At 49.3% G+C, this 15980-nt stretch overlaps 1 protein-coding gene across 1 annotated transcript in view; it reads right to left on the bottom strand.

The window, feature by feature from the left end:
* IPO9 (importin 9) overlaps positions 1-12648 on the bottom strand; it is a 33443-nt gene extending 20795 nt beyond the window's left edge. Inside the window, exons 1-7 of the mRNA XM_066983203.1 lie at positions 12429-12648; positions 6221-6282; positions 5481-5567; positions 4309-4510; positions 4027-4115; positions 3657-3743; positions 1847-1966 (exon numbers count right to left, since the gene is read on the bottom strand). Of these exons, the coding sequence (XP_066839304.1) occupies positions 1847-1966; positions 3657-3743; positions 4027-4115; positions 4309-4510; positions 5481-5567; positions 6221-6282; positions 12429-12633 (852 nt within the window). The 5' untranslated portion in view covers positions 12634-12648. The remainder of the gene's footprint in view (positions 1-1846; positions 1967-3656; positions 3744-4026; positions 4116-4308; positions 4511-5480; positions 5568-6220; positions 6283-12428) is intronic.
* Between the last annotated feature and the right edge of the window lie 3332 nt (positions 12649-15980).

Here is a 15980-nt window from a genome sequence, read left to right as displayed (position 1 = left end):
TACAATGACTATAAAATACACTTTCCTAGAAGGAAAGGCGATTTATCGGTCTTACCACTTGAATCCCTTTTGCCTTAGAAAATTGCTGTCATTAGCTTAGAAACCCTAAGTGACAAAATCATGAATTGCCCTGAGCCAACAGCCAGGATACTCATCTCCTCACAAAAAGCCTGCTACAAACCACTTGTCAGCAGACAATCTCCGAAATTTACTGTTTAAATTTGTACTGATTTTCTGCTGCCATCAATACCGCCCGGCACGAGAACAGTGTATTCAGGTCCGAGTCCTGCACCTGTATCCAACAACGGCCAAAAGCCAATGCCCACACACAATTAAGGAACAGAGCAAGAACATGATGGCATTTTCTCAAATACTTTCCCAGCCTGCCACATGTTACAAGAGATTCTTGCTGTATGTCAGTGCAGGTAAAGTAGAAATAGCTCCAGTTTCTGCAAGCAATTATGTAAATAACAAAAAAGGCTCCAGCCTGATGCAGAACGTATGAAAGTAACGTGAAGATAAGGACTGGTCTACGTTTACAGTGAAACTACCAACCACAACTGCTTTCAGTGTAGGCTGAAAACTTGCTCTACTACTAAAAATCCAAATGCAAGTATCTGGAATCAGAGATTCACACATTCTTGAGCTGAAGCCTGTTCAGAGGTTACGCTGCAGAGTATCCCAGAGCGTTCCCTTTATGTTAGCTTTGCTGTTTTGCACAGCCAACGGAGACAGCAGCACGAAACATGCACTTCTCACAACGAAGGAAAAACCACCACAAGAGACACTCTCAACAAAACCTGCCAACATCCCAGCCCAAACTCCCTTCCATTTGGTGCTGCACAGTGAGGAACGTGCTCCTCCTGTTTCCAGTCTACAAAACCTGCAACCTTACTGAGGAAAGGCAATAGGAGGGGAAGCGATAGCATGCTGTACCAGGGCACGCGTGGCTTTATCAGGACTACAAAAACAGGTTCCACAACACAGAACTTAATAGCTGCTAGTTTGTATAATATAGTAGTATCCTTCTGCAGCTCCCAGCACTTATTTTCATGGCTCCAGTGTAAAGCTAATAATTATGAAAAACGTGATGCTTGTTTTCAGTAACTCTTCCTTATTTTTTCTTCAGGAATGTGGCTGAATGGGCTTAGGTGCTGAGCAGCACCTTCATAAACCGGTATCCTGTGACCCAAGCAACTTACCCCAGCACATGTGCAAGTAAATGAAAACCTGGATTTGATTCTGCAACTTCTGTTTCTGAGCTCGTCTTTTCTCTCCCACGTTGCAGGCAGCAGACCCTACAAGTCCTGTGCTCCCCCAGCAGCTGCAGGGCTCACCATGCCTCCACTGGCACTCTCGTCCCCAGGCACCGAGCTATACACACAGAGCTCTGCAACCCAGTTTCCTTTCTCTTGTAAACAAACTGAGAGAATACAAAGACTTTCCAACTCCATTTTGCAGAGACGATTTAATATTAAAGAATAGGCAAGTTCTAGAAAAGCACCTACACAAAACAAGCTCCCAAAGCCTCCTTGCAGCAGAATTCTGCAGCTGGTTTAGGAAGGACAGAACTGTAACCACTGAGCAGCGTCCGAACACAACGCATGCAAGGTGTCTCAGATCAGTAAACAACAAAGACATACATCCTTATGGATCTCAGAGGCATCTACACTACAGGCAGAATTGTTTCAACGTTGTATGGCACTGGGAGCCAAAACAAAAACCTTCGTATTTCCTAAGACAAGCAGCACCAGGAGAGGTGATGCACACTCAAGTTTCTGTTTTCCGGCACACCTGACAGTGTATTTGTATTTGATTGTTACTGAATCAGTCTTAACTGACTTACCTTTAAGACTTCCATCTTAAATCCACTGTCTGATGTGGGTCCATCAGGCATTTGCAGGGCCTGAACGAAAGCCTCCGTGAACTGCTGCACCACAGGAAAAATCAGGACTTTGGCCGCACCCTGGTAAAAATCAGTGCGAGCACAGGTCAGTTCGAGGTACAGATCTCCCCTGTCTGACAAGGAAAGCACCAGAAATAAGAGAAATTGTGTTTTTCTGCTACAAACCCAGAGGGACTCAGGACAACTGCAGAACGCAGTTACAATGCCACTTGTTTCAGACGTCACTTTGGCTCTCTCCTCGTGCTGGGAACTGATCTCAGCTGAATCCCACCTTCAAAACCACGCGGCCCAGACTGCTGCAAAGCACACACCTGCGTCGAAGCCATTCGCCTCAGACTCCAGACAGAGACCCAGACAAGCCAGCCAGGAGTCTCAGGAGCAGCGCACGTCCTCCCGACGCGGGCGCCTCCGCCTGATTAAACAAATCACGCCCTGCACCCTCCTGCCCAGACCCCTCGACCACAAAGGAGACCCGGGGTGACCAGCTCACACACAATTAACGCTGAGCCCCGAGGACAGCATTTAGCTCTCCTTTGAGCCACCCTCCCACAAACCAAACAAGCTCTTGCTGAGCCGAGTACCAACAGCTGGCCTCAAGATTACTGGGATGATTCTCCCTAGGAAAATGCAGGAAGTATTTTTCCAGATGTCAAAGCACTCCTTGGCCAAGCAAGTAATAGTGGACAAAAACATTTTTATTGAGAATTTTCATTATAACTCCTTATCTAAGACAGCTAAGATGTATGTTTAACTACAAAATACCACTTTAGCAATTTATACAAGGACTATCTCTCCTTGTACGTGTCTCAAATTTGACCTGAAAAAATTTTTTTTTTTTATATAATGTAAAGGACACTTTTAGCCCCCCTCTAGAATAAGACAGTGGGGAGCTAAAAAAGACTGCTGCCTTTCGGATACTGGTACCAGTGGCAATATGTTGTTGCGTAAGTAACCTTGTCAGTGCAGCAGAGATACGCTGTAATTATCAGAACTTCCCAAAAGTCCGGACTGAATTCCTCCCTGTGCAAACAGGAAGGAAACAGCAGAGAGAGACACTCAGCACGGACTCAGAAAACCAGATGCTAGAATAAGTCATTCCCATCTCCAAAAAGTTGGAAAGAGTTATTCAGCGCCTGGGGAGTGCTGGAAAACCCACCGGTCAGAGGCCATTTAAAAAACAGCTGTACTCAGCTAGACAGGAGATCCGCATGTGTATAAAGCTGCTCGACCGTGTAGTGTTTTTTATCTTAACTGCTATCCTAAAATTTTTGTTTGGTTTCCAACGCTCCTTTGGGAACAAAGAGCTGATGTATGTTGAAGCAATCGATTAAGTAGCAGGAGCTTGTAACCAATGCCTAATCCGAGGGCCAGAAAACCAGCTATCAAAACCCAGACTGCCCAGGTGTGGAGGTTAGTTAGGACACGCAGTCCACCTGGCAACTGGGATTTCCAAACAAAGGGATGATGCACCATCTCCTCCTCACACTGACTCCCCTTCTCTGAGCTCTTACGTGCTTATCTGTTGATCTGTCACAAGCTACACTTAGTTAAGGTAACCAAGTCACAGTTTCAAGGCATGCATGCAGATGAGGGAGCGAGCCACTTTACATGTATTAAATTACACCCTCTCCCCCAGAATTACAGCTGATGGCATCTAATTCTCCCGGTGTTTCATTTTCATATTAACAATTATTTAAAGCCTTGCTCAGTTTGAATTCAATGTATGTTGCAGGGGATGTTACACTCTTGCCTTTTCCAGCTCCTCCATGTTACAAATCATGTGGGCACACGTGGTAAATATCTCCACTGCACGTGACCTTGTGCGAATACCATACACCTAGAAAAAAAAGTAAATAGATCAGGAACACGAGATATATTAGTTATAAGTTATCCTTTGGTTTTCTTCTTTTAATTGTATTTATTTTTTGCTTTTATTCCCTTTTATTACTAGCTTCAGAAGTTCTATTGAAACATTAGCTCTCATGAATTACCACACTATTGAGAAAACTCTTTAAGTCTCTTACTGTGCTATAGTTTAACCATTAAACCTGGTGTTTCCGTGCTCCAAGAAACGTTCCCACGAACACAATTCAGTACCAACTTAATGGTGAAGATCATACCTCAGCCATTGTGAAAATTTTGTACATCTCTGGAAGAATAACAGGAGCAACATGCGGCATCTGTGTGTCTGTCACTTCTCGTGTAAACTCTAGGAGGTTGAAAAAAAAGAAATAAGTTCTTGTAGGAAAACAAATTTGTAGCAACAAAACGGAGAATTTCTGGGAAACACTAAACACATTGGAAACATTGATTTATACTCGACTAGATCAGTTTTGTCTGGCCTTCATAATGGTAATCCCTAAAGGCCAGCAGAAAAATCTCATGCTCTCACATACCCGTACCTGTAAGCACTCTCATGGCTCCGTGCACTGCATTCACATCCCCACTAACCAGCATCTCCATCAAGAGGTTGAACAGCTCGGGCCAGGCTTCAGGCCAGTCCCAATGGGCGATTGCTGACACTGCATAGGCAACGCTCGAGCGCACTTTGCTGATCGATTCTCTCAGCCCGTTGGGTAGGAGCTCCCTAATTGCAACTTTTGCCTGTAGAAAATAACATTAGTTAGCAAAACACATCCTCAAACGTAAGGGAATTTGAAAATATATAGCCTCGTATATACCTATGACCATACCCTGATGCTGATTCAACGTCAGCTTTACAAAATCAACGCTCATGAGATAACAAAAGTTTGCACTGTATTTTTTTTTAATGGAAAACTGCAGGGCGTGTTGTGAAGTAGCACTCTCTTCATGCAGAGCACTCGGCCAAGCATACAGTAAACAGCCTTTCCCAGCTCCCAGCTGCAATTAGATGGGATGTAGATACGGATGGAAGACATCCAGGGTTAGTTAAGATAATTGGCAGTTCTGATGTCAGGGACTATGTTTGCTTACTTTGGAAGATTTGGTAAAGTAGGACTGATCACCCAACCCTGAAGGGACACAAGAAATCAAGCCAGCACTTCTGGGGCATAATTCACAGGATCTGTTTCAAGGAACCACCTCTGGATGGGATGAATCACACCCTGGATGTGAAGGATGGTCTAGCCAGCAGTCAAAGGGCTGGAATCTTTGACCATTTTAGCCATTAGATACTTCTACTGAACAGATTTTGAAGGAAACCCAGCAGACCTTTGAACTGAAATTTGTCATGGGAAAGCAGCCTGTAAGTCCCAAGCTGGAAAACACAGGATGCAGCAATACCTGAAAAAAGACTGCCAGAATTACTATTTTTAAAACTTTCAAAGCAGGTTTCCTTTAGTTTTGCTCTCAGAATGACAGAAACATTATGGTTGAACTTCTCTTACAGAAATCAGCCCAAGTATCTTTAGTCTAGCATGGTTTCAAGCGACTGAAAACACATTTTTGAAGTGGAAAATGTCAGAAAACCTTAACTGAAGCCATTAATCTCTTGTAACACACAAGGGCAATGACACTTTTAAAGCCAACTACAGAGTTAATATTCTTGATGGATAAAACATCTTGAAGCAGACAATGTGGAGTCAAGTCTTACCCTTTCTGTGGTCTCTGGAGGTCTGAACTTTTCTGACTGAGAACACCAATGAGTTTCCACATACTGTTTCAAAATGACAGACGCTAGCTGTATTAGAAGAGAGGTCACAGGTCAGTAACAAATCTCGCAACCACGGCCAGGATCACCCCTGCCCCATTTGCTCAGCCTTCCATCCCACGTGCTGCTTTCGGAGGGGTGACAGCCCTTGCCAAAATGCAAAAATCTTTGTGAAATGGAGAAAAAGCCCCCTGCAGTAAGATGAACTGATGGTTGTTTCTTGCACAATGATGGCCTGTACAGCACTAACACAATAAGACAACTTTATTTTCTCACCCCTAAGGAGGCACGAGATATGGCCACGTGGTAAGTACGGAAACACAGAGCCCAAACCTCCTTTTCAAGGAGGAAAACACCTGCACAACAACATTGTGCTGTGAAGACAGGCTGCACTTCTGCTTGCTGATGCCTGCTGCCCACCTACCAGGCTCCCCAAGTGCCCACACCCAGCACGCTGCCGTCCCAGCACCAGGTTTACCAAGTCCAAAAAGCACTAATTTCAAAAAAGGAAAGCATATGACATCTGGATATGCTGAAAGTGTCAATTCTGCAGGAATTTAATCGTAAATGGAGAATGATGATGGAAAACTACCTTCAATTCTCCACCTGGAAACGCTGTAGGACGTTCTACAAACCAAGGAAATTAGCAGTGAACTGATTTTTCCAGTTTTGGGTAAACTCACCTGCCGGATGGCCAGGGCACCCTGAGGATCCACAGTCAGTTCTGCTAAATGAACACCGAACTCTGCAATATTAAGAAGAAAAAAGGTTGTATCGTAGTTTTTATTCCCACACAGCAAAACTCATCAGGATTTTTGGAGAAAGACATAATACCGATTGAATGACTCATATGTGGGAAGGAGAAGACAATTCCAAAGTACAGCTTCTCAAATGAATCACCAGCATTAATTCTCCCTTGCGTTCTCTGCACAAACTCCATTTATTTTCTCGGCATCTCATTTCTTTCTCTCAAGAGCAAAAATTCTGCAAGCCAGGTTAGTAACAAGCAAATGATTTAGAACCTTTAAAAAATACCTTATCTACAACAAAACGTCATTAGGCACGTCCCCACACGGGTGATGCAGGGATGGGGTCCAGGAGGGAGCAAGAAGCAAGCGGCCAGCCAGCGGTCCCCCCTCGGCCACCCGGAGCGGGGGCACCGCTGCGGCTGTCCCACAGGGACAAACCTGCACCAGTAGCACCCCTGCGGTGGCCAGCAGCAGGATCCAGGGCTGCAGGAACTCTGCCACTAAGGTTTTTTGTCCGGAAAACGCACGAGCTGCTTGTGGTGCCCAAGCAAGTTCTACAGCAAAGGCAAAACTGAAATGTTCGCACCAATTTTGTCCATGAGGAAATAAAGAAAATAACTAAGAGCAGCTGTTGGTATGGTAAATCCACATGCCTCAATAATTGTCCTTTAAATTGCAACTTCGAGCTCTGGGATAACTGTACTAAATACTTCATTTAATTTCATTCACCTACTTTAGAAACGCATTTGTGGTTTCAGTTCCAGAAACCGGGGAGCAGAAGGGACGTCCCGTGGTCCAGCCAGCACCACCGGACTCCCACGGACAGGATTAAATGTGCTTAAAGCATCCCTGGCAAAAATGTACTGAAAAATATTCTCAAAGAGTTCTGCAGCCTTCATTAGTGACATATCCAGGTGTTGCACAAACGTGGTCATCTATGGTCCTCCTAATATCCACCTCACTTGCTTTTCTGGCTTGGGAGAGAATTGCCCCTCACCTTCCCGTGCTTACACCAAACAAACCCAGTTCCTTCAACCTTTCTTTACAGATCATGCATTTGAAATAAAAAAAAAAAAGAAAAAGAAAAAAAAAAACTCTTATCCTAGCTGCAAAAGCAGGGAGACCCATTCTGAGATGTACTTGATGTAACACTCCTCTCAACCACAGCAGCAATTATTCGTCTAGGAGCCTGAGATATTCCAGACCTGAACACGGCACTGAATTTCAGGCACATTTTAAAGGGTGTAAGCGAACTAAGGAGCCAGAATAAATACCACGGCTTCACACAGTTGCAACGCAAACCAGTCACACTAATGAAATCTTTCAATCTGTCATTTTCCAACCTGCACATACACATTTGAGTTTTTTTCCTTTATGTGCATTAGTCTGCACTCAACTTACAGAATGCTGCTTCAGCGACTTTAGGCCACCTCTCCAGTTTTCCAAGTCCTTTCTAACTGCTGTCCAAGCAGATCCCAGTGCCACCAGCGGTAACCTGCAGGTGTGCTCGTACAGCAGCGACCACGAGCTCTGCCTTAAAATCCCCTCGGGCAGGACAACAAGCCACCACCAACCTCCCTACGCACGGGTTTTCCACCAGCGGCGCATCTTAAGGTACCTCAGACCGGTGTGTTCTCCATGGATAGTAACAAAGGCTGAGGCTAATCGCCTCGCAAATCTCACCAAACTCTTATCATCCCCCGTGGCAGTTTCCTTAAGCAATAAGCCGTCTCTTCCATCAAACAAAGCAGATGGATTTATCAAGAACATATCATATAAAACAGTAGGCACCGCGCGGCACCTAGTTAGCCAGCTGCTTAACGAGCTGTTCCAAGAATCCCTCTAGGAACTGAAATTACACCGAGTGCTGCATAGCTCACTGGCTCCTCAGTTCTCAAAGAATTGGTTCATTATTGGGTTTTTCCAGTTGACTGGGGACTTTCTGTCTCTGTCAAGGGTAACTGCACTTGAAATGCGTCTCTTCCTAAGTGCTTCCCCCATTTACGTGCTGTGGATCTGACACATCAGAAATATGAAGTCTTCTTCCTAAGTCTGTAAAACCTAAAGCTTAGAAACTCGTAATGAAAGGCCCGATACAGGGAACATTTAACAAACCCAGTTCCTCCCAGCTCCTCTCCATCAACCTTGCTATTAACAAACGCACCTTGAGCTGCCGGGGCTCAACGAGCGTTTGGACACCGCTCTCGGACAAAGGGTTTGGGTTTTGGAGCCAGGAGTTGGGCCCGATGATCCTGGTGGGTCCCTTCCAGCTCGGGACCTTCTAGATGCCCGGGACCCGTGACCACACGCCCAGCCCCAGGCTGCTTCGGGGCAGCCCCGAGCCAGGCTGCAGCAGGGCCATGCTGGCACGGGGCAGACCCCGACACCCGTGGGGAGGGCTGAATGTCCCCAGCACGTCCCCTCCTAAAGCCTGGCACCACGACCTGCCCGAAGCACAGACGGTATCCAGACACAGGTGTTTAATGGCTCCTGCTGAGCCCTTTCCACCAGCAACCTCCAGTTGTTTTTAAGCCATTCCTCCTCCTGAAATCCCATTGTGGTAATTCCCGCAGTTCGTACACGGAGGGAACGCCAGCTTCCTTCTACTTCTTTCGGATTGATTTCCATCTGATGCTCCCTCGGCTTTGTCACAAGTCACAAATAATCGCTCCTCGCCCTCTCTGCCGCTTACGATTTTATAGCCTCCATCTCTGCTCTCTCCCAGGCAGAAAAGGCAATTTACTCGCTCCATCTCAGAACAGCTTTTCCACGCTTCTGACCGTCTCCGTGCCGCGCTTCCCGTGCCTGCTTTATCCCTCCCGAGAGCGGCAGGCCCGCAGCGCACGCAGGCTGCAGAAGCACGAGGGATTTACGCCGTGCTTTGTTCTCCGTTCCCTCCTTTCCGGTCCATTTGCCTTTGGGAGCAGGGCAGAGCAGCGAACGGATATTTCCAGGAATGTCTCCATGCTAACAACCGCATCTCTTCTCCAAGCAGCAGTCGTTAGCACAGCCCGTTGCTTTTTAAGGCATCGCTGGGGCTGCCTCCTCCTCTTCCTCGTTCATCAGCACCACCTTACACCTCCCGTTTGCACACCCCACCACTCAGCTCCCTCCTGCGAAATCCTTCTGTGGTTTTTGCCACTGATTTTCACGCCAGCCAAACCGAACAGCTCGGTACCACCGGCAACTTTGTCACACCGCTGCTCGCTCTTCTGCGCACCGTTAGGGATGTGCTGAGCAGCACAGCTCTGTGCGGGACTTCTGACCCTCTCCATGCGGTGCAGAACACAACCAGGCTCTTCTGCCCCTCGTCTTCAAGCTTTTAATCAGTTATTAACTCAAGAGCTGTCTGCAGCAGCTTAGTTTCTTCACAAAGTTTCAGTAAGGGGATTTCCTAAAGGCTTTCTTGCAGTCCCAGGACTCCTTCAAGCAGCTCTTCCATTACACACAGATCGGCTCTGCCACAACAATCACACGTACCCAGCTCTACCCATTCCAGCTCCTGACTTAATTTTAAGTCCTGGAGGCAGCACTGAGGCTGTCCCGGCTCCCCTGTGGCAGCCCAACGCTCGCCCCGCTGCCCCGCACCTACCAGCTTACGTTACCTGGTGCCTTCCACAACAAGTCACCCAGCGTGGCTGCAGCAGGGTAATTCAGTGCTGGAGTCCCCGTAAAACTCTCGCAGACGCATCCTGCAGCACTTGCTGTTGAAAGCAAACCGGTAACGAAATCGCTTCCAGCCGTGCTCCAACGGGGCGTGGGTTCTGCAGTGGGCCTCGTGTACAGAGGCTCTCCCGGACGGCACGCGAAGTCAGCTCCAACACCTGGAATTCAGCTCTTCCTCGCCCCTATGCACCTTGAACGCACCCTTCCACACTTCTATCGCTGGGGGGGCCACAAAAACTCCTTGAAATGCTTGCTGCTTCAATTGCATTTGAAAGCACAAGTATTTTATGTCTTACAAGTGTTTCCTCAATCATTTTTTGGCCTGTCTCCATTCATTTTTAATCAAAAGTGCCAACACCTATGTCCTTTCCTATTACCCTTGTTTTTACTTTCAGCATCTTATTTAGCCTGCTTGATGACAGCATGGTTCTGGTTTCTTTAAAGTCCTTCTGACCCACATAATCTATACTTCTTTCCCTCACTAACCTGCTGTTGGCAAGCCCTGCGCTCCAGGCCCTGACTAGGAAATGCTCTGAGCAACCTGTTCTGATATTGCTGGTGCTGCTTTCATCAGGAGGGCCGGACTGGAGACCTCCTCAGGTCCCTTCATCCGCATCATTCTGTGCTTCCTTGGTTACTCCTCTCTTGTCATAGTCAAGCAGCATCGGAGGAATAAGCTATGTTTTCTGTGCAAACGCCAGGAGGAGGAGCAGACCTCACTCCCATTTATTGCTTTCTTGTTCTGGGGGGGGGACAAAACTGGTGTCACCTGCAAACTGCACGAGCGCGTCCTCAGTAGCCTTCTCCAGGTCACAGGTAAAGCTGTTAAACAGGACAAGCCCCGTAGTAAAGCCACGTGGTTCTGGGAGTTGAAAGCAGAGAAGCGTTGGGGCATCCACAACCCCTCTGGGCTACCATCCCTGGAGCTGCTCAAGGCCAGGTAGTACAAGGCCCTGGGCAACCCGATCTAGTGGGCGGCATCTCTGTCCATGGCAGGGGTGTTGGAAGTGGGTGGTCTTTAAGGTCCCTTCCAACCTAGAACATTCTACAATTCTATGACGAGGATATTTGCAAAGCTGTGAAAAAGAGAAGGCAAAGATGACTCCATTCCTCTTACCCTGAACGGTACCAACCAGATGTAGTCCTGTTGTGTTCCTGGGCATCCTATGGGATCTTAGGGGCATCCGTCACCTACAGCCCGCAAAAAGTAGTGTTTTCTGGAAATCTGTTACTCAAACCATTACACAAACTTGCTTTGATTTCTTGTGGTAATATTGAGACTGTCAGGAAAAAAGAAAGCTGCCACTGAAGAGCACGCTGACTACAAGGTCGCAGCACTTCAAACTCGTACTACTGCACTGCCACCTTTAAAGCTCCACCAGCTGCGATGGCAAGAAACAAATTTCCTCGTAACGCATCAAGGAAGACCCGACCTGAGAGTGTTACAACAAATGATAAGGGACCGTATAAGTAGATACGTTTTTATCAAACAATTTGCTTTCCTTTCATCGCCCCAGTTTCACGTAGGGCAATCACAACACTGTTCTGGAGCCAGGCACACCCTTACGTCTTCCTTCTCTTTACCATAAATTGCCTTTGATAACGCGTCTGAGCTCAAGTTCGGGAGCAGAAAGAGTTTAAAGCACTTCCCAGAACACCTCCGGAATGGCAAAAGCAGACAGGAGTAAGGCAAAGCGTGCAGGAGGGACCAGGAACGAGCGACCCGCTGAGGAGCCGGGCCAAGGGCTCGAGCCAGGGCTGCAGCACCATGCCCTCGCCGCCTGCAGGACTCCTCACAGATCTTCCAGTGGCTTCGGCAGATTTCAGTCCTTTGGGCCGGGTCACCAAATTTGAGCTGACACGAAATAGCCCGTGAACACCAACAGCGTTTTAAGCGTGGCTCGCGTGCGGCAAAAGCCTCGAGCGCGCGACCTGCCTCGACGACTCCACCAAAAGCCAAATGAGCAGGGGCGGTCGGGCACTGGGCCTCTTGCTCGTGACACTTCCATCCCGGAGAGCCACGGGCCGGCCCCAGCGCCCCTCGGGGGGCCCGGAGCACCCGGGCTTGCAGCGGGGACCGGGCAAGGCCACAGGCCCGCAGCCCCCCGGCAGTGAGAGCGGCAGCCCAGGGCACCGGCACCCAAAGAGGCACCAGGTCCGGGCACCCAGGGGCGGGGGTCCCCCTTCCCTTCTCCCCCCTAAGCCCCCCCCCACGGGGGTACCACGGGTCCCGGCATCCCGGGAGCTCCCCGTTCCCTCCTCCCCCCCCCCCCCACCGCTGCCCTGGCTGCAGGCACCCCGGGGGCTCCCCCTTCCCCTCGCCCCCCCCCCCCCCGAGCTCCCGGCTCGGCAGGAGGCGGGGCGGCCGCGGGAGCTCCGCTACGGGCGGGCGGCGCTTCCCGCAGGGCCCCCGCGGCCCAGGCCCGGCCCCTCCCTCCCCGCAGCCCCGCTCCCGGTGCCGCCGCCCCGCACTCACCCTCCGTCACCTCCAGCACCTTCACCTGCTCCTCGGCGGCGGCGCGCACCGCCTGCACCGGGCACAGGATCCCGGTCAGCGTCTCCACCAGCGCCTCCTTCAGGCCCTGCGCCACCGGGCCCGGCGCGCTCCCTCCTCCTCCTCCTCCGCCGCCGTTGCCGCCGCCGCCGCCCCCCGGCCCGCCCGCCGCCGCCGCGCCCGCCATCGCCCCCGCTCCGCTCCCCTCCGCCGCCGCCGCGCGCCAAACGCACGCACGGCGCGCGCGCACCCCGCCGGGATGGCGGCGAGGCCCCGGCGCCGCCCACAGCGCCCCCGGGCGGCGCGGAGGGAAAATGGCGGCGGCGCCGCCTCGGTGGGAAGGGAGGGCGGGGCCCGCTCGGTGAGGCGCTGAGGGGAGGCCCCGGCCCGGAGAGGGGAGGGAATGATCACGGAATGTGGTCTCGGATGGTCACAGAATCACCGGGGGTGGAAAAGCCGTCCAGGATCATCTGGTCCAACCACCCCCTACCACCACTGTCACCCACAGAACCCTGTCCCCAAGCACCACGTCCAACCTCTCCTTGAGCACCCCCAGGGACGGTGACTCCCCCACCTCCCTGGGCAACCCTTCCCAACGCCTGACCGCTCTTTCTGAGAAGAAATATCTCCTCATTTCCAACCTGAACCTCCCCCGGCACAACTTGAGGCCATTCCCTCTGGTCCTATCTCCGGTTATCTGCGAGAAGAGGCCGACCCCCAGCTCCCCACACCTTCCTTTCAGGGAGCTGCAGAGAGCAGTGAGCTCTGCCCTGAGCCTCCTCTTCTCCAGCCCAAACCCCCCCAGTTCCCTCAGCTGCTCCTCACAGGACTTGTGTCCCAGGCCCTTCACCACCTTCATAGCCCTTCTCTGGACACACCCCAGGGCAGCAATTTTACAAAGCAATACTGCGTTTTGGTATTGTAATAACACACGCAAAATGGACACGTTGCTCCAGGGACAGCGCTGGGGCCACGTTGGTGCTCAACTGGCCCTGGCGCTGCACCCAGCACCCAGGGGAGCTCTCTGGTTGTGAAGGGGCTACCATAGGGAGCACTGGGCTACTAGCCTTAGCCAGGTGCTGTTTAATAGTCAAGCCACCTGTCACTTGCATGCAAGTCCCTATTCCCCTAGCTGCCCTTTCCCATCACGCAGCGCCCTCTTTTGTGTATTCTGTTACAGGCCAAGCCAGCCTTGCTCTTCTAAGCTGAAGTCCATTCCTTTGGGATAACGCTTCCAGTCACGTTCTTTCATATTTTGAAATGTTCTCATCCAGAAAGCTGCAAGCGTTTGTGTAGATCACGTAATGGCTGCAGCTTGAGTTCAAGATTTCCTCTAGGAGGAGAAGCAGCAGCCTGATGAACACGGGAAACACGCCCTGCACCCAGCCGGCTTCCGCAGGCTGGGGCTGGCAGACATCATCCCCCTGAGCACAAATCTCAGTTCAGGTTGGAATTTTGTGCAGGGGAGACCTCGGCTGTAGGGCTCATGCCTAGAGGCAGAGAACAGGGCTCCTCTTTTAACATGTTGGCACACTGCACTGTGCACACACCCACCCCTGCCCCTCCTAGGGCCAGGACAGTTGGTGATACGGCAGATAAGGATTTTTCCTCTGTTGTTCAAAACGCTGCTTCTGCTGGAGGAACAAGCACATATTTAAACAAGATAGAACCTTGGCTAGGCTATGATAAACTGTTCATCTTTGCACTGTCCCAGTAGTTTGGTTTAGTGGAAAGCATAGTGCTGCACCAAAACCAGCAGAATATTCCAGCCAGGAATATTTCACCTGACAAGCCCCTGCCCCCCGACACGGGCTGCATGATGTCAGAACCAACAAACAATGGGCCTGCACGTGTATTTGTCATTTTTGTCTCCTTGTAGCAGCCAGAGCTGCTGCTTCTGTATTTCAACATTTTGCAGAAAACAAGGCCACAGTTTAGAGACAAAAGCAGTATCCCCAAGCAATGCTTGTCTAGCCCATCATCCTTCCTTTCTGCTCAAGTGACGGTATAGCAGCACTGAATGCTCCAACTTGTCCTTCTGTACTGGTAGAAATTACATTTATTTGAGTCTTCCAGGCTTTTTCAGGTTTGAATTCCCATCTGTTTTGTACATTGCACGGTCTCCTCACACATTTTCTGCACAGATGCTTCCTGCAAAGCCAGCAAACTGAGCTCACCTTTCAAACGCCATATATTTCTCGTCAAGACCAAATGGGTTTGGACATTCATCTTTTCTTTTGACATGCTTCAGGGAAGGAAGTTCAGTCACCAGAAAAAGATGATACCCTTAGCATGAAAAGGTGTTTTGTGATGAACTCCTTGTTTCCTCCTGTGATGCTTTGACTCGAGGTTACTGCAGGGCAAGGTGCACAAGCCTTCGAGTTCCTCCCTGCAAGGAAGACTTCACAGAAAGACGTGCAGCTGATATGGGTCATGGTTGTAATAAGCAAAAATACTTCAAGAAAAATCAGGACCAGCACAAGGGACTGGCACAGCATCAGCCTGAACAAGAACAAGGGCATTACATGGTATGCATCCCCCTTTGTTTAAAATTTAACTTCAGGGAGCAACAAGAAACCCCCCAAACCCAGCAGATACTGAAGCAGACCAAACACCTACCATGTATTCTCTGACATTGGGTTGTCCTTTAACAAGCCCTGCACGATGGAGGTGCTCACTGAGCAAATTGTGTGCATTGTAGATAAAAAGCTGCTGATTTTAGTATTTACAATGTTTATGTATTTTAGATGCCCAGCTCACACCAGGAGGCAATCACACACACAAAAACTAGCCCAACATTGCGATGACACAGCCAGGTCCCTTTAAAAAATGTTACTGCAAGCAGTAGGAATACCAAGCTTTTCAGAACTTGAAGGACTGGGGTGCATAAAGTACTTTCATTAAGCTGCATCTCTTAATTTCAGGTATGTCAGCATTTCTTTCCAACCGTCTTTCAGCATACATTCTTCTCAGCATTTGAATTTTGGACCCGGTATCATAACATCACATACACATTTGTTTGTTCATAAAGTATTTCCTCCTTCTACCTAACATTTTTTACTGGAATCCACTGATGATGCCAAATTCAATTTTTGTCTGTCTTAAAGAGAAGCCACATGCGGAACCCGTAGTATTAATCTAGCAATGACTGTTTTATCACCTCTTTCAGACAGTTTTTATTGATGCTCTTCTTGCCTTCAGAGACTGACGTGTTTACATTCTAGAGGAGAACTCTCAATATGTAGCTTGTTCACTTCTGAAGAAAGAATAAAGCCATTTTTCAAGGCTGCACACCTTAACCCTTCTCTTAGAAGAGCACGTTTATAGCTAGATTCATAGAAGAGTCATCTCAGCTTCTTAATTTTGCTTCCAGGTAGCAGCTGCCTGCACATATATCCTAGAGCCCTTCCCTTCCTAAATCACGTGTGAGAAGTGTAGTCATGTCCTCCTTACCTATTTCTCCTACCACAGGTACAGCAGCCTGATCTTTTTGTCTGCCCTGGAAGGGATTTAGCCTACAGCTGAAGTCCCTTC

This window comes from Anser cygnoides, chromosome 25 (genome assembly GCF_040182565.1).
Source record: "Anser cygnoides isolate HZ-2024a breed goose chromosome 25, Taihu_goose_T2T_genome, whole genome shotgun sequence".
In the NCBI taxonomy this organism is placed as follows: Eukaryota; Metazoa; Chordata; class Aves; order Anseriformes; family Anatidae; genus Anser; species Anser cygnoides.
This window is presented reverse-complemented; position numbering and strand designations above follow the sequence as displayed.